The sequence below is a fragment of the Halichondria panicea genome, chromosome 16, assembly GCF_963675165.1.
Source record: "Halichondria panicea chromosome 16, odHalPani1.1, whole genome shotgun sequence".
NCBI lineage: Eukaryota > Metazoa > Porifera > Demospongiae > Suberitida > Halichondriidae > Halichondria > Halichondria panicea.
In genome coordinates, this window is record NC_087392.1 from 2,224,539 (window position 1) to 2,243,215 (window position 18,677).

General features: G+C 40.2%; 1 protein-coding gene and 2 long non-coding RNA genes across 5 annotated transcripts in view; 2 read left to right on the forward strand and 1 right to left on the reverse strand.

The window, feature by feature from the left end:
- Positions 1-18,677, forward strand: part of LOC135350005 (uncharacterized) — a 36,426-nt gene that overhangs the window by 9,783 nt on the left and 7,966 nt on the right. The window lies entirely within an intron of this gene.
- LOC135350002 (uncharacterized) lies at positions 1,545-18,599 on the forward strand. 2 transcript variants are annotated; one of them, XR_010399063.1, is made up of 5 exons: positions 1,546-1,980; positions 2,098-13,780; positions 13,912-15,189; positions 17,011-17,803; positions 18,252-18,598. It is a non-coding gene; the product is annotated as an uncharacterized LOC135350002 (long non-coding RNA). The 2 variants fall into 2 exon arrangements; XR_010399062.1 differs by having other exon boundaries at positions 1,545-1,980; positions 13,912-17,803; positions 18,252-18,599.
- Positions 15,495-16,809, reverse strand: LOC135349968 (uncharacterized). Of its 2 annotated transcripts, none has more exons than XM_064548651.1 (6): positions 16,677-16,809; positions 16,032-16,588; positions 15,896-15,978; positions 15,771-15,843; positions 15,651-15,718; positions 15,495-15,600 (listed from the first exon to the last, which is right to left on the reverse strand). In XM_064548651.1, the coding sequence occupies exons 1-6, from the start codon at positions 16,807-16,809 to the stop codon at positions 15,558-15,560; spliced, it is 957 nt and encodes a 318-aa protein (XP_064404721.1). In that variant the 3' UTR covers positions 15,495-15,557. The 2 variants fall into 2 exon arrangements, with proteins under 2 accessions (XP_064404721.1, XP_064404720.1); XM_064548650.1 differs by having other exon boundaries at positions 15,771-15,846.

Genomic DNA, 18,677 nt, shown 5'->3' on the forward strand with positions numbered 1-18,677 from the left:
CTGACAAATTCAGACCAAAAACAGTTACTCAACAACTCTAGTCATTTATCACACGCTGAAATTTAGATTTTACTTGCTATTGATGTGAAGAACTGGTGAAGTAACATGATTAATCATGCAAATGTAACCTTGTGATAATCTCTACCTCGCACACCCATATGCTTGATCAAAAGGAACCATATCGTGTGCCAGGGCGTCCCAGTCCCTTATTTCGTCCTCTTGGAGTGCTTCTGGAGCATTAGCTCTGTTTCCTTTCCCTCAGTTGTTTTCAGATTGCTTTAAGCTTTTTGTTTGAGGAAGTGAACTGGACGTCTTGAATAATGCTGTAGCTTTTGTGGTGGTATTTGGTGAGGTGTGAAGCGGCTTTATAGTATCTGGCTCGTATGCTGCACCATTATTTTTTTCGCACTTTGCAGTAGTATAGTGTCCCAGTAGTAGTTCAATTCGACTGGTGGGATATCTTCGATTGGCCTTGTTTCACCTATATACCGACTTAGATCACTCTTAGATCACTCGTACCATTTTGTATTTTTTGTCTTTCTTTCGGTATTTAGAGTCGTCAGTCGTGTAGGTTCAGTTGCTAGGGTAGTTAGAAGTGGTAGGTAATATCTCTTTGTCAAAGAAGTCGTGTAGGGATCTGTTCATGCGAGTATTAAATAAATGGCTACTATAGCATCACCTGAAGCTACGAAACAAAAACAGTATCTTTCAACAATCATTGGGTGGGTTCTCTCCCCTATATCAAATCATAAATGAAAGTAAACAAAGTGCACCTTATACTTATACTCCATACTATTTTTTTTGTTACTGTATCCACTAGCTGGTCTGCACTATATAGCTGGAGGAAAGTGTTCACAAAAATTAAAAATTACAGTAACTAACTATATGACCTTCCTTGTACTCCATGCTATTTTTTTATTTATTATATCCACTATAGCTGTCTGCACCATATAGCTGATGTTAATTGGGAGTGTGCACTTATGCTAAAAACATCGATGATTTTTTTTTATAGCAACAGCAAAAGCAAAAAATAGCAATATATTAATACTAATCTGCACCCCGAGAACCTGAACAATCCACAAACATAAACAATTATACACAACATAGTTCTTAAATTCAAAAAAAAAATTTTAAGTGGGACCCCTAGCCAGTAGCACAGGCATGAGCGGAATTCACGATTTTGGAGGTGAAGTCCAAGAAGTGAGGGAGAGGGGGTTATGTTTAGCCAATCGTGACCTTGTGGTGGCTAACCGGCTCTTGAGCACAGATTTAAATTCAGGAAGCAGGAGTCTAAACATTACACTTTTTGAAGAACGTGATGTAGCCACATTTGTCAGAATTAAGGACCAGTCGGTTTCCTTTTATCCAGGTACAGACAGATAGAATGTCCTGCTGCAAGGAGACTAAACAAAAATTTTTACTCCCAAAAACCACCGTTTTCAAGTTGAACGAGCCCACGAAAATTACTCGCTATACGGTAACCGACAAATATAGGACATGCGTGGACAAGTGGTACAGAGAAATGTGCAATCCTTACACTTTTCCCTTTTTTCTGATCTCATTTAACCCTTTCCCGGCTTTAGCCGTCATATGACGGCAGCGGTAGTGATAATTTTCAAAAAATTGTTGTGGGCACTGTGTTGGAGCTATGCACACACTGTAGGTACCAGCACATGCGCATTGGGCTGCTCTTTCACATGGTATCTTTAATATCTTGCCTCGAGGTACGCTTTGTGCAGTACTGTCGAAAGAAAAGTGACCGTTTGATAATGGCTACAAGATCTTGGTAGTACAACCTCAGCGAGGTTCTAGGGCAGCTAGACAGTGAGAATAACGATGATTATGGCCTTGTTGAGTAAGAGGACAGTGACTGGGATCATACCAAGAGAGGAAACTACTTTTCAGAGGTCAAGCTATAAACATAGAGCCTGAAGAGCCGGAGGAAGAAGCTCCTGAGCATGAACCAAAGTCCTGGACCTTGTAAGTAACTATGGAGTATCATATGTAGTCTGGATAGCTTCAGTATGGTATGCTTAGTCTAGTTAGTACACAAGTGGACATCATGAGCCACCATTGAACTTGTAAACTTGTGTGTAGGTGAAGAAAACATTTCCCGGGAAAAGAGCGTCTGCCGATACGACCTCGCAGAGAAGTTTCTGCTGATCCTGATTGAACCATGTCACCGTGAGAACATTGAGAACACTTACTTACTGTTTTTAGTTACTTCATGCCTTCATACAATATTCTTTATGTTCATAATTGTGAAATGTGTGAAAAATCGTTAATTAGTGGGGGGTGGTCAGTTGCTAGGTAATGATGATGATGTCATGGTACCCCCAGGATCTGGGCTACCTGTAGGAAATAGTTGCAAGTGATTTCAATGCATTGTTCATGAGATATTTATTTTTAAAGAAAAATATGTATTTATTCTGTATTTTGTTTTTTTAATTAAAGCCGGGAAAGGGTTAATATGCCTCGGTTTTATTTATTTACTTTTTTTATTTTTTGGAGTTTGCAAGATATTTAAATTAGTGTGGAAAGTACAAGTAGGTATTGGGTGACGTACAGACAAGTAGTAATGAAACACTAGATTGTTAGTAAGTAGGCGGTTAGCCTAGTATTCCCATCCAGCACAGTGGGAGACCTGTGCGAGGACGTCGGCCGGGCATGAAGCGGAGTCTGGAACCAGCCCTGGAGTTTCTTTTGAGGGGCTCAGAGCAGCAGACTGAGCAGCGTTAAAAACGATGTCTCGGATGGCGTCCCCACATCCCACGAGGGCTGAGGCTAACCGGCTCTTAAGCACAGATTTATCGATGGCAGCAGAGAGGGCTTCTCGTATGCCTCGGTGCACGAGCGAGGTATACGGTAGTTTTTTTGTGTGTGTGTGTAGACTGCTAGGATCAATGAACTGTAATTTCTTGGATTTTAATTCGTGGATTTGCAAAATAATGCTTCGTTCTCGAGTTATGCCTAGTTTTGCTTACTTGGAATGCCATTGCAGCCTTTTCAGAAGAGTGCGTAGCAAAATGCGTATCAAAACGAATGTTGTTAGTAGTAAATCTGCGGTTTGCATTCATACAAGAATCTGAACCAATTAGTACTACACACGAATCCGTACCAGTGTGTGCGACAGAAAGTTGATTCCCGTACATATATTTAGCTCTGCACTAGAACGCTAGCTATATTGGTAGCTGCAAGAGTGAGAAGAGAGCTACAAAGCTCTGCTGATGGCAGCCATTCATTTTTAGACTTGAACTTTTGGTTTAACAACAATCATGGTCGATCATTACCCACTTGTTGAGTTTCTTTCTGATTCTGATTCTTATGCAGCAAAATTTACAAGATCGTTCATCTTATAATTATAATGTGTTATGTGTTAGCTTTACATGTGTGTTATGTAGCTTTGACACCTCCACTGAGGAGGCATCAGCACCCGCAGTGCTTTCATTTAATATATATAATAAACAGAACACATTTTTTCATTTTCCTTTGTGTGCAATTTTATAATATGGCACATATCATTTCAACTGTCGCGCATTTGGAGGGTCGCATCTCAATAGAGGGAATTGCGCATGCGTGCAAGAATGGCTGTTTCGGAATATGATACTATCTGTGGCTACCACCACTACAAACTATTTGAACAGCAGTAACAGGCCGGTGCTACAAGTACAAAAAGTCATCATGATCCATATGCAGTTTGGCACTGATCAAAATAATAAAACGTTATCGGAAGCAAGATATACTGATCATTCATGTGGGAGCAATAGTGACAGGACCAAAAAATTCGCTGATGATGAGGGCTAGACATTCCTTATAAATACTTATTTATCGATGAGAAACGACTTGTACGAAAGGCGAAGAAGCTATATAGATGTATTGACTGATATCGAAAAACTACGATAAAATTATATCACTATTTTACCTAGTCAATGAGAAGGACATATAACTGATAAATGGGGGTTATATCAGAACAGTCACTGATATATAGGGGACAATTCTCCAGCACAGACTCAGACTCAATTCGCTAGCAAAAGAATCCAGACTATTTTGTCGATTTTTTTGTGTCGAACTCGTCAAAAGAAGACTGACGATCATCGGAGCTGGAGTCTCTAGAAACATCATCAAATAAAATTATATCATCTGCTGGTGGGGGTTGATTCGACCTCTCGCCAAAAACTTCAAGAAGCTGAGCATCAATCCCTTCCATCATAGTGTCACTTCGAATCAAGCCGTCTTCCCATGTTCCAAACACGTTGCTGATCCCTGTGACAAGTAATGATTTCATTATGGCAGCCTTGATTTTGCTCCAGGCCCAGTCTCGTCTTTCCATGCACAAAAAGTGAAATAGACTTAATTATGTACAACTTACCACTTTCCCTACAATTTCTAATTGTAGAAATAGCTATAATACATTAGCTAGCATAATTATAGTTCAAGATTCTCAATGTCATCGGATTTTCACAGTAAATCCAGTTTCAGTATGCACCCACTGACCGTAATCGACGTTGGATTGTTTACAAAGCACTTCACCCTTGCTTACTCGATACTTGTGTGGTTTAAAATTATTGTATATACATAATTATTTGAAGACACAATGAAGTACACTTGAAGAGGGACTTTATGTTAAGTGCGTTTCTGAATAAGTTCAGGCTGCGCTTCTTGATACCATGGTCTTTAATCAATAAATATTTTGTTTTTCCGTTTGCAAATATAAAGAGTCGAGTGACTCTTGGTTTAGCTTGTTATAGGTATTAGCCCGTTTTCTCTTTGCATTCTTCTAGACGTTCTTTGAGGTGATGTGTTTATCATTAGATTGCGTGGATTTTGTACACATAAATTTACTATTATTCTCTTCTCAAGGCCCTATCAATGACCCCCCATCGATGAAGAAGTTATACATGTGCATGTACATGTATATGCTGAGTGCCACCTATTGCATTTTCAAAATGCTGTTAGACGGTGTGTTATGTTGAAAGCGCTCAGCAGTTGCTCCTAAATTGTTAGTACTGTATTGGCTATAAAGTCATTTGGCATTTGAGCAATTTTTACTCTTAATTCAATTCTATGCATGCATGTCCTTCTCGTTTTCCAATAGCATGCATATTAGCGTAATGGTGGAGGGTATGGAAAGCCATTGTGGACAAAATTAGATATGGATTTCCATACTTAAAATCGCACGTCGACTATACATACATTGAAACCCATGTGTGTTGATCATGGATTTCGATACTCGAAATGGCGTGTCGATTGTAATTCGAACCCATGGTCGTACATGTCTGTTGATCACTATGATCGATCACAGCAATCGAATCGAATGGTGAAATCAATCACGGCGATCGATCGGAAATCATTAAGTGAAGCCGTTATTATACAGCGCGAGCGCTGTCAATAATAATGTTATTCATGATTTAAATATAGACCACACTAATAACAGGAGCCCATAAAGAGAAGGAGCGGCTGACTACGGGGATCACATCTCGTAAGTGGTTATGACCGCATTTCCATATATGCAGGGTCACTTAACCCTTTAACCGCCACGGGCCACGATCGTGGCCCGCAATAGTGACTTTTTTGCGAAATTCTAATTCTGCGATACTTAGGAAGTAGCTCGAACTACGCACATCCCTGTATAGAGGAAGAGCTGTAGAATCACGTGCAATTTAGTCTAGAAATTTCCAAGCCACGTTGCTATGTTAAAATTTCATTAGCATCTTACCGCACGAAGTTTATAGCTATGGCTAGGTTGTTTACTTGTGCCGATGTGCTTGAACAGCTTGAGGACAGCAATGGCGATGTCTCCTCTGGTGATAACAGTGCCTATGAAGGAGAGGGGATAGTAGGATACCTCCCAAAGGCTACCAGCTTTATGTCAGACGCTGATGAACTGTCTGGGACTGAGGACATGCATGACATGGACCTAGACGCTAGGGCCAGGACGGTGAAAGACCAGGAGAGGGCTCACTGTGTGACTCTGGCAAGTAGTATAGTATAGCTAGAATATCAGTAGTGTAAGTATAGTATAGCTAAAATAGAATTAGCAGTAATGAACAGTCTTTATGTGAGCTTGTAAATTTTATAGATCGTTCACCGATATAGTAATACATGTACGTATTGTGGTTAGCACTGATACATTCATATGATGTGAAAATCAAGCTTAGTCAAGCCTTTATAGGCTGATCCATAAAAAAAATTTTTTGGATTTTATCTCACTGCTGGCCGAGCATTTAAAATGATAAAAACGGTTGAGCGTAATAACCGTGGTTGTTATGGCAACACATGTTGTACCATTTTATTCTTTGTTGTATGGGCATTCTATTGGTGTATGGTTGCTAGGCATTTTATTGCTCTGGAAACCCGATAGAGAATTTACAGACATTTCACTTCACTGTTAATTAAGAATCCGACGGTTAAAGGGTTAAGTGGTTGAATCCCTACACGTGTTATACGCAATGCAGGGATGCGGTTTGCAAGCACTTAGTCGCTTCCATACAACGAAGTGCGGTTTCACCAGCAATTACGAGATGTGATCCCTGAGTGTACGTTGAAGTTAGCCGCTCCTTTTCTTTATAGGCTCCTGCTAATAACAACTCAAGAATGAAGAATGCCACACATTAGAGTTCAATAGCATAGCGTTCATATACCACCGGTAGCATTGAAGTTGGGTCACAGCATAATTATAATTATCGACATTATCTACAATAACTGAGTTAAGGACATCTTCAAATCTTCATAATCCATCGTTAGCAGACCTACAGGCAATACTAGTAACTGCAAGTGTGAACAGCGATGGCATCTGATTCGTTAAAGTCAATCCGAATAGACTTTGGAAGAGTTGCACCAGTGCAATAGAGTAGGAATACCTCGAGTTCTGAAAGAAATGACCGGTGCAATTAAGTAAACATAATTATACATGCTCTAATACACTCACTCTGATCTGATAATATATTCCTATTATTTTAGGAATAACACTCACTTTCAACATTTGTCCTATTCCATGGTCATTACTAGCATTTGTATTTACAATGTATTCAAATTTGTGAACAGAGCCATGTTTTGCACCACTTACAAACAGAGAGTTACCTCTGATCTTTATGTGGCGTTTTTCGCACTGGTCTTTATTGATTAGCTCCCACCTCTTTTTCAAAAGAATAGACTCCACTTTCCTCTGGTCCCTAGTAAGTGATAGAGATTCCAGGATGTTGGCTGAGATTTCGCCTGTTAAACAGAATCGAGTAAGTTCAATCATGATGGGCCTGTTTTTTGATTTATTGTACTTCCTGAGTCGTATCATCTACTTCCTGAAGCAGCTCTGAGATAGCTTGGGTGTCTTTCCTGACACGATCAATTCTTGAAGTTCCTTTAGATGGACCCAATTTTCTAGAGTGCACTGCAATATGGTAAGCTGCTATTGACAGGATTTTATGACTCTTCGATACCATACACTATGAGCTTAAACTTTCTATCTTTATCCTCTCGTTTTTTGTCAAAAGTGTCCCGGTGGGGTACTATTTTCCTTGTCAGCTACAGTTGCACCCGTGGCGCCAAGGTCTAGTATTGGAGCAGGTCCTAGAGGAGAATAATTTTTATTAAAAAACTTAAAAAGCTTGTGTTCCAGTTTAGTAATTTCTTTTTTTAGGGTTTTGACTTCTTCTTTCAGGCTGAGGGTACTGCAATAGTGACAGAGATACTCATCTGGAGAGTCTTGGGCATGTTTGAAAGCTGTTACAGATAGCCCTGCGCATCCACACTTGACATACACCATCGCAGAAACTAGATTCTTCATTGCTGTCGTCTACATGTTTCTCACAGACACCGCAAGATTCACTTGCAGGGCTAGCGTCCTTCACAGGGCCTTTCTGCATGTCTGGTTGCCTGCTTGCTTTGGCTTTAGCTTTAGCTCCTTGCTGTTGCTGTTGCTTCTTGGGAGGCATAGTCAGAGGATCGAGGCCTCAGTAGCCTGTATAGAAAGCTTGATAGAGGTGAAGTTACAGAGAGAGCTGTAGGCTTTAGCTTTAGCTCCTTGCTGTTGTTGTTGCTTCTTGGGAGGTGCATAGTCAGAGGATCGAGGCCTCAGTAGCCTGTATAGAAAGCTTGATAGAGGTGAAGTTACAGAGAGAGCTGTAGGCTTTAGCTCCTTGCTGTTGTTGTTGCTTCTTGGGAGGTGCATAGTCAGAGGATCGAGGCCTCAGTAGCCTGTATAGAAAGCTTGATAGAGGTGAAGTTACAGAGAGAGCTGTAGGCTTTAGCTCCTTGCTGTTGTTGTTGCTTCTTGGGAGGTGCATAGTCAGAGGATCGAGGCCTCAGTAGCCTGTATAGAAAGCTTGATAGAGGTGAAGTTACAGAGAGAGCTGTAGCGGCCAACAGAATAGTTGATGCAGAACCATTGATGGTGACTTTAATTCGTTAAACCTTCTGTAAAGAGCTACCAAATCACCCCATGGATCATCGAAATCGATAGAAAGTTTTACCTTCTGAAGACGCCGAAAATGGTAATTAATAGACAGATGGATGCTACATCACCATCAAAGCCAGAGAAGTTGAATATTGTTGAAATTTGTTTCGCTGAAACACTTTAAGTGAGAAGTGTAGTTATTAGATTATCCAGCTCGTTTGAGTGACTTGACTGGTGCCAGACGAACCTGGGCTTTGAGTGACTGGTACTGGTGCTGGGCTAGCTTGGGTGACTGATTGGGTCGGAATATCAACTATGATGACATCATCACCCTCTTCTTCTTGCCTTCTAAATTACATAGAATGACAGGTCAGCATTTATAAAATCATAACCATGGTACTGGGTTACATAATTATGATAATTATGCCTCGGTGCGCATGCAATTTATTTGTATTTTTTGTATCAACATTATTTGAGAACTGTAAATCGTACGTAAGTCTAATCAGGCTTTTGATACATCACATAAGTATTGAACCACTGGTTAATTGCTGTGATCAATTCCACTCATTGATTGCTGTGATCGATCGCTGTCAATTCCTGCCATAGATTCACGATTCCCATAATGGATCATAGTGATCATGTGTGTGTATGTAATGTATGTACAATTGACATGTACATACACACCATTCGAGTATGGAAATCCATATCTAATTTTGTCCACAATGGCTTTCCATAGGAGGGATCTTCTCGTTAGGGTCTAATTTGTTCTTCTCTTAGCATTTTAACATGTAGTTTTGCCATGAATGGTGTGAGAGACTTGAAAGGCTTGTTTAAGCAGACGTCTAGAGGCTGGAGCACAGATGTGCACAGGCAAATATGTGGGCCTGAAACTTGTCAAGGCAATGCGGGGATGCACCTTAAAAACTAATACATTTGTTTATTCGTGGCAGGAAGATCAGATGCAAACAGTGAGCAGAGATAATCACATTTTCGTCGTTATCCAGACATACCTACGGCATCCATATCTCATCGATATATCTCAACATCACCATCCATGCTTTATCTTGGGTTGCAACAACAAAACCTGTCAGAACAACATATTGTTTCGTCTTCCCCTTGAAAATTATCATTAGTTTGTGTGCCGTCGATCTAGTTTTTATCTCCTCTGAGAAGTATGTTTGGATGAGGTCTGTCTCTTCCTTGGTGTACGACACCCTCTTCTTCTTCTTAGGAATTAGGAGCGGCGAGTCCTCCCATGTTCGTTTCCTAGTAGTAGCCTTCTCGACGAGGTGTCGGAGGAGATAGAGGTAAGAATCCACCATGAGCAGTGCAGGTGAATACTACCGTCAAGTGACGTATCTCTGACCTATAATAATTATATAAGTATGTACCAGTTATCCTTATTTTGATACTTTTTGCCCATTTCATCTAAATGGTTTTCACCAGACAAGCGTTTCGTCCATATTACCAAAGCACCTATATATACATACAATTATCGGTCCTTTCTCGCAGTTCCTTTATAACACCATATGCCGCTATTTGTTCCTTTAGGTTTTTGGGGAGCTTTTGTGCCAGAGTGGTTTTTGACGGAGCACAAGGGAATGCCGTCTGTATACAGGGAAGATCGAAATTGGAATTTTTATTAACATGATATACAGGAGTGACTGAAATCTTTTTCTACCTATCACTGAATATTGCATCGGTGCACTCCAAACTTTCCATAATCTGCTATCTTGATTTTTTGAGCATAGGAGTATCCTATGAATGAGCTTGGAAGGAGGTTCATCACCTACACAATTTGATAGTCTACAGTTATTATAGCTACACAGTTAATTGTATGTACCAGCAAAAAGCTTCACCCTGAGTGACACAGTCATTGACACTGACCTGTTGCTCGATAAAAAGTGGATGGTTGCTGGTTTGCAACTGCAGCTGCATGGTTGCTGCTGGTGCTTTCTTGGTCTACCTACTCTCGGCTTCTTAGCTGGAAGGTCAGGTCTGATACAGGGTCTGGAGGCAGCCTCCTCTGCAGTTTCAACAGCGAAAAATATGTGATCTCTACCTCCATTTGTATGCAACGGATGCCTGATAGAGGCGAAAATATTACGTTTGGACGGAAGTGTCACATATTTGGAGGGTTGCTTTAAATCGAATAAGTTCGGCCAAGAACCCAAATGGCACCGGACCAAGTCCACTGGATCACCGGACCGGGTCCACGGATTTTTTCCTGGTCTGACCATGAAACAAATTCTGCAAACATTCTGGATTGTTCAAAAGTCTGATTGATCAAGCGACTTTTGCGAATTATGCTATACAAACTGGGAAGATTTATGGTTACGCTTTATTAGAGTACACATATTGAAATTCACTAAGTGTTGAAAGCACGACCTTTGTGGTGAAGACGGGTGACCACCAGGTTCCTGTTTTATCTTCTGCTTTCCATTCCACTTGCCCCCATGCACCCACGGTGATCGAGTAACATTCATTAGTGTAAAATTTGTGCAGACTCGGGGAGAGATGCAAATGCAACTCTTGAAGAGCTTCAGTGTCTTCTGCTTTCGTCTTCAGACTTATAATGTTGATTTGGCTCTTCCTCATGCATACAGTAGAGGTGGTCAACTGCTGGTGGAAGCAACTCCACCAGCCCTCTTATTATTGTAGTCAAGTTTTCTTGTTTTCCTTTGATACAGCAGTAATTGTATTTTTTATTTTTTTTGCAAATGATTTTACATTACAATTAATACAAAATTACATAATAATTAATGATAATCATGAGATGCTATGCAGATATAATCAAAGGCATATAATCACAGAGAAACTCAAAAGAGTGGGAAACGATCGACTATGATTGTTACTAAAAATGATGCCAAAAGTCCAAAGTCTAACATTAATGGCTGCTAGCTGTGCTGGTTGCATCTGTGCGGTGCTTTCATTAAACAGGCAATCTTTTGTCTGTGTATAGCAGCCTTTTTTGCGGCATGTATGCAATTATATCTGCATAGCATCTCATGATAATTATCATGTGTAAAGGAGGAAGTTTTCCCGTCGTACTCTAATTTCTATTATACATTGCTTTGTAGTACACTTCGGAAAACAAAAAACTGATATACTGTGTTTAGTGATGGATTTGAATACCGTAACAACCTCAAAATGTCTTTTGCAACCAAGGTTGCTTTTCGCTCTGTCTCGAGCATACGCGAAGATTGAACTTCTATGAATGTTATGACGTTTTCATTGTTATTTGACCTTTGGGTTGTGGACGCATCCAAATGCGGTAAAAACTTCATGAATTTCATTTCATGGTTAGTTTCGATGCTGGGAATGGCTTCTAAACCGACGTTTTGGAGAAGATCATTAATAAGGCTCCCTGTATAGCAGAATATGACCAATCACTAACTAGAAAGCATCTGGCTAATTGTCTGAGTAATTGCTGTTTCACAACTGCAATGGCCAAGCAGAGCACGCCACAGTCCGACGAATTGCGCTATTTGTCTACATCTACCATTTTTATGGTCAATGTTGAAGACTGGCAAAATGCTAGCCTTGCAATTGTGTCCACTGTAGAGGAGGGTAGACTTTGATACATGGTGTCATACACGAATACGACATTACTCTGGCACCCTAGGTTTGACACCAGCACCCAAAAGTGAAATAGACTTAACTTACCACTTTCTCTCCAATTTCTAATTGTAGAAATACCGGTAGCTATATATATAAGCACATCATTTTACGTTTACATCTATGGAACGCCAAATAGGTCAAAAATACATCCCACTTCAAGGGGGTGTCTCACACATCTATCGGTTACTTTGCACACATCGATCTTTACCCACTTGTACACTTTTGACATCTATCGACTACTTGACATCTATCGACTACTTGACATCTATCGACTACTTGACATTTATCGACTTGACATCTACTGCTACGTATACTTACATCTATCAACTACTTGACATCTATGCAATATGATACTACTTGACACTAGTTGGAATCCGCCCAACTATACTTGACACTATCCATGTACATGATCTAGTTGGGCGTGGCCCCACCCATTGTAGCCCCACCCCACAGGGCATGGTCCAATTTTAGGTCAGAGTACATGTACCTACATACCTGTGAGAAGTATAGTATAGTGCAGTGTAGTAGTAATCTAGTCTAGTCATGGCTCTTCATGTTAGCTCTGATGAAATGATCGAGTTTCTAACAATATTGGAAGATGGTATAAGGACTATTCAAGTGGAAGATGAACAAGGAACTTCCAATGTGCACAGTCTACTTCATCAGTGTGAAGACATTCTCGAAGTTGTTGTTTATGCCTCTGACTTGTTTCCAGCTGGGTGTGGAGATGCCATTGTTGATGCAGTAACAGAAGTGTATAAGTATATTGAAGTAAATTGCCTAAGAGATAGTCACAGAAGAGAGAGACCTTGTGTGAACGTGTCTGAGACTCAGTTGGAGCACCTTTTTTCGTTTGATTTTAGAGTTAGAGATATTGCACACATGCTTCATGTATCTGAGAGCACTGTCAAGCGAAGAATAATACAGTTTGGATTTGAAAACAAATTACAGCGCACAGACATCTCCGAATCTGACTTGGATATTATTACTGCTGATTTTGTTCACCACTTTCCAAACAGTGGACAAAATACTTATGATGGTTATCTAAGAGGGAAAGGGATAAGAATACAACGATATCGAGTAAGAGAGAGCCTTTCTCGTATTGATGAAACAGGAGTACAAAAACGTCTGAGACGAGCCTTACACCACAGGAGATATAGTGTACCTATGCCTAATAGCTTGTGGCACATAGATGGGCACCACAAATTAATACGCTGGAGAATAGTAGTGCATGGAGGCATTGATGGTTTTTCTCGATTACCAATCTATTTAAAAGCGTCTACTAACAACAAATCTGAGACTGTACTACAGTGTTTTTTGCACGCTGTTTCTTGTTATGGTTTACCTTCACGTGTGCGGTGTGATAAAGGAGGCGAAAACGTTAAAGTCTCAGAATACATGCTTTCAAATCCTGAACGAGGTCCTGGTAGAGGTAGCTGTATTGTAGGGAAAAGTGTCCACAACCAACGGATCGAAAGTTTGTGGAGAGACGTATTTGTTGGTTGTCTGTGTATGTTTTACCGGTTGTTCTATGCTCTCGAAGACAACAGTTTATTAGATCCTACAGATGAAGTGGATATATTTGCATTACACTTCGTGTTTCTTCCACGTATTCAACAACAACTAAATGTTTTCCGCGAGAGCTATAGCCATCACAGATTGCGAACTGAAGGCAATAGGACGCCATACCAGCTTTGGATAGAGGGAATGACCTCACTAACAACAGATGGAGCAGCATTACAAGGAGTATTGGATGATTCATCAATTGTAAGTATTAGTGATGTGTTTACCTTCATTAGTTTACGAAGTCTGTGCATGTAGTACGTACAAAATGTATTTGAAACTGGTGGGTCAGAGTATAAGCATTGTGTTTAATTATTTCCTAACTATTATTACAGGGAGATTATGGAATAGATTGGAACGGCCTCTCTTGTATCGAGTCCCAAGATGGGGTTGCAGTCCCAAGCACTAATTTCCCACTGTCTGATGCACAGTTTAGTATGCTTAAAGAAGAGGTGAACCCACTTGCTGTTTGTGATGACTATGGCATATCGTTGTTTGGTCGCACCAAAGACTTAGTAGCTAGATGTCTGTCTATTTAGAATGATGTAACATAATGATATTGAAAGATCATGATAAAGTATGAAAGTGATACAGGGTGAATAGAACACAAAAAGAGTATATGTTCGAAAGAATCATGATAAAGTATGAAAGTGATACAGGGTTAATAGGTTTTGTCAAACACAAAAAGAGTATATGTTCATTTTATTGCAGTGCTTATAGGCAACCAAATCCTCCATGGTTTTTCATACCATATGCCATTTTCTTTTTAAACTCCTCTGGATTGTTATAATACTTGGAGGGCAGGGTTAGCTCCAACGCACAAGTGGACGACGTGGGAAACACATTGGTATCGTTAAATCTCAGACCCAAAGAGTTATCAAATCCCATCGGTGGAACAGACTCTGAACCAGTAGTAAAAGAAAGAATGGTCTTAAGACTGACAGAATCCTCCGAGTCACCTACAGTATTAGCCTAATGAAATTATAGTTCATAGATCTACCTTCAACACATTCACAATCGTACAGAAAATCTACATGTAAGTAGCCTCTTCTTTAGCAAGATCATTTGAGCCCTTAGGTGAAAAGTGGGTGATTTTGAACATGGCCTTCATGGTCTCTGCAATAATTACAACAAAACTAATTATGGTTACCAGTTACACACGACACTTACCAGCAGTCAGAACTTGTGTGTTATTGTGCACAAATAGAGGCCTCATTAGTTCAGGGTACTTCACAAGTGCTTCTCCCACACCGTTCACTTGCAATCCCTCCTTGAGCTGGTTAATCTCTGCTAAAGACTCGAGAAGAGTGTAGTAGAGTTTTAATGTCTTCACTATCTCAACTTTGTCTGCTTGCGTCGAGGTAACAAGTGGCTTGCTGTACCCGGCATTCACAATGGTACAGTGTTGAATTATACACATAATTATATAGATAATATTATATACCTTCTGAATAAGGATCCGGACGTTAGTATTTGGTACTTCTTCATCAGGTATGTCAATATCACAGATTTTAACACCACACAAGTATGCGTAGAGACTACTTCCAAAAAAGGAGAAACCACTACCACCCTGAGTGATTCCCATGGTCATCAATTTTCCTACGAGAAGAAACGTCTCACCCTGTATAAAAAAGTGTATGTCAGCGACTACGCATACACACTTTTACATCAAAATACCTGCAAAGCCAATAAATCATGCCGCACAACCTTACTGTTCTCATGGCCCTCAAACATGGACTGAGCTATCTCTTTCCAACAGGCACCAAAACTCCCTGGATGGGCCTCCACCATCTTCTGCTTCCTCACTTACAAAGTGAACCTTAATTAGAACATAATGTAGAGTGTTTATACACCATTAATCCTTATTCTAACCGTCAATGTCTTGATGCTTGTAAATGCAGGCCGCCTTGCAGCTCTGAGTGCATCTACTAACACATGAGTGCGTCGTATTGGGATCTGATGATATTCCTTGAACCGATACTCAGACAGAAGCTTCAGCAAGCAAGAAAGAGCTGACCATCACACTGCACACAGTACAGGTATAAAAAGTGTTATAGTGAAATTTAAAGCTTACGATTTATGTTGAGTATCAGGTTGCTTGCTCTCTGTCAAAGCCTGTTTAAGTAAGGCATCCTCGATCTCCTATAACATTAAATCAATATTGTAACACTAACTTCACTAAAAGGATACTAACCTCCCTAGAATCGGAATCTGAGTCAATCAAAATGGAGTCCTTTGTTGGTTTGACATCTTCATCAGATGAGAAGCTGCTAGAAAACCTAAAAATGATGCTAGTGAAATGAAAAGTGTTGAACTGACCTTTTATAGCGGCATCTTTCAACATGATTTCTCAGCTTGCTCACTTTCATTGCTTCACAGCAAAACATGCACTTCTCCTCAATCTGTCCATTAAACATCAAAAACAATAATAATTTTGCACTTAACACTTTCCTACCTCATCTGCCTCCCACTGCAGGTCTTCGACAGTTGTCAGATCCAAATTCTTCTGTATCGGCCGGAGGTAGAGCCTTCCACTCCCAATAACGGTTTTCAGCGTTTTAACAGATTGTGTTAGTTTCCCTTCTACAAGTGCTAGGTCTTTTGAGTTGGGTAAACACCTGAGCATTTCAAAACCACCGCAATCACTTAGCTTGGGAAAGGTTCGAACAATAATACTCCGAAATTCTTCCATGGAACATGTGTTGATGTTAGAAACTGTTACAGAATTTTCTCCAAGTCCAGCTCCTACCAACAAAATCTTTGAAGAAGCAGTGGCAGGCGCTTTCCACTGGCAAGTATCACTTAGACAAAAGAGTTTTAAAGTCCATGGCTGAGTGCGTCCTTTTTTTACTTTGGAAGTAGATAGAGAAGTAGATGGTCTAGAGTACGGAGAAAAAATTTTTCTTTGCTCGAGCCTTGCTTCACTACTGAAACTTTGTCTCACAGATCTCAGCGTATCGATAGCACGACCACAAGCAGATGAGCTTGAGCCTACATCACCCACACCCACACCTGCAATGTACACAAATCAATTATCAGGAGGTGGGCGGGAAACTAATTTGTAAGTTGGAGTGGCCTAAACGAAGTACAGCTTGCTTACCTACACCTGATGAGTGTCTTGCAGGTTGTTGACTACGAGCATCTCTCTGTTGGCTAGGAGCTTGATTAGCAAGGATGGTGTTCAAAATAGTTATTCCTTCCTCCAGTTTCTTGACTTGCTCTTCAATCGACATTTTGTCTTTTATTCCACGTGGGGCCAAGCAAGCGTATCACGTGACTTAAGGGGGTTCACCTGAAGTTAGGCCACACCCAACTAAGGACACTATCTCAAATATGTACTCTTGATCTTGCTCGTATATAAATGCACCTAGACCTAGACGCGATGTAGGTGGTGAGTGGTGGACGTGTGATGGTAGATATCAAGTAGTGGATAGATGTCACCTAGCTGGTAGATGTAAGTATACGTAGCAGAAGATGTCAAGTAGTCGATAGATGTCAAGTAGCTGATGATGTCAAGTAGTTGATGGATGTCAACTAGCTGATAGATGTAAGTATACGTAGCAGTAGATGTCAAGTAGTCGATAGATGTCAAGTAGTCGATAAATGTCAAGTAGTCAATAGATGTCAAAAGTGTACAAGTGGGTAAAGATCGATGTGTGCAAAGCAACCAATAGATGTGTGAGACACCCCCTTGAAGTGGGATGTATTTTTGACCTATTTGGCGTTCCATATACATCATCTCGATATATGTTGGTAAACTTGTTGTAACGTAGTGTGTGTTGGGCCATACTGCCACATTATTGAGAGGTCACTGTTTACTGCTCTGAGTCTGGCAGACATAGCATAGGGTAGCTAGCATAATTATAGTTCAAACTCACTTAAGATTCACAGTAAATCCAGTTTCAGCATGCACCCAACTGATCGTAATCGACGTTGGATTGTTTACAAAGCATTTTACCCTTGCTTCCTCGATACTTTTGTGGTTTGAAATTATTGTATATACATATTTGAAGACACAATGAAGTAGAGTAATTTGAAATCTTTGTTTTTCCGTTTGCAAATATAAAGAGTCGAGTGATCTTTGTATTCTTCTAGACGTTCTTTGAGGTGATGTTCATCCTCAAAAAACACACTGGATCGTGTGGATTTTTGCACATTAATTTACTATTATTCTCTTCTCAAGGCCCCCCCATCAATGACCCCCCATCGATGAAAAAGTTATGCATGGTAAGTGAACATGTGCATGTATATGCTGAGTGCCCCGTATTACATTTTCAAAATGCTGTTAGACTGTGTACAGTGTGCTATGTTGGAAGTGCTCAGCAGTTGCCCCTGAATTGTTAGTACTGTATCGGTCATTTGGCATTTGAGCAATTATATTCATCATGCATTTGTTTTCCAATAGCATGCGTATTAGCGTATAGCATTCGTTATTAGATTGATTGGTGGTGAAGTATTAAATCGTGGTGTTATTGTTGTTGTAAGTAGTCTATAGCTGTGATCGTATAACTATACGGTTCAAAACTATATAGTTATTGTAGCCTACAAGGGCTCTTCATCATTAATTGTTTGGAGGAAGAGCAAAGATATAGGAGTTGACTGACTGGTGCCACTTAATTAGAGTTCCTATTGTTTGCATGGTAATCCACTCACTCTCTCTCTCTCTCTCTCTCAGGTGAACTAAAGAGGTGTCTACAAGAGAGCCAGCTGCTTAAACGAGGGGACAGGAGATCAATTATCTGAGCCATAATTATGAACAATTAATGCGATTATGGAATGGGCCTCAAACTTGGATTGGACCTGTTTTACCATGCATGACGACCATGCAGTACTCCCACACTCTGATTGGTCATTTATGACAATTGAATAGAATTTGCTCGGAACTTTTGAAGCAACGAAGCCATCAACTATTAGAGTGTGGCGCATGTTGACTCTATATACTGCTGTACTTTAGTACCACAACGTATGACTTTTGATAAAATTCATCAGCATTGTATGAGAACCAGTATTATAAAATTATTGGGCAGCGGTATTGGGTAATAGAATGCAAACTAAATCATTTACAGTCGAGTGTGTTCATCCACGAATCATTTACAGTTGA

Coding starts and splice junctions, on each gene's coding strand:
- LOC135349968 (XM_064548650.1), bottom strand. CDS start 16,809: ATGTCGATTGAAGAGCAAGTCAAGAAACTGGAGGAAGGAATAACTATT. Junction 16,589..16,676: donor AAGACACTCATCAGGTGTAG/GTAAGCAAGCTG, acceptor TGTACATTGCAG/GTGTGGGTGTGGGTGATGTA. Junction 15,979..16,031: donor TGCAGTGGGAGGCAGATGAG/GTAGGAAAGTGT, acceptor TTTAATGGACAG/ATTGAGGAGAAGTGCATGTT.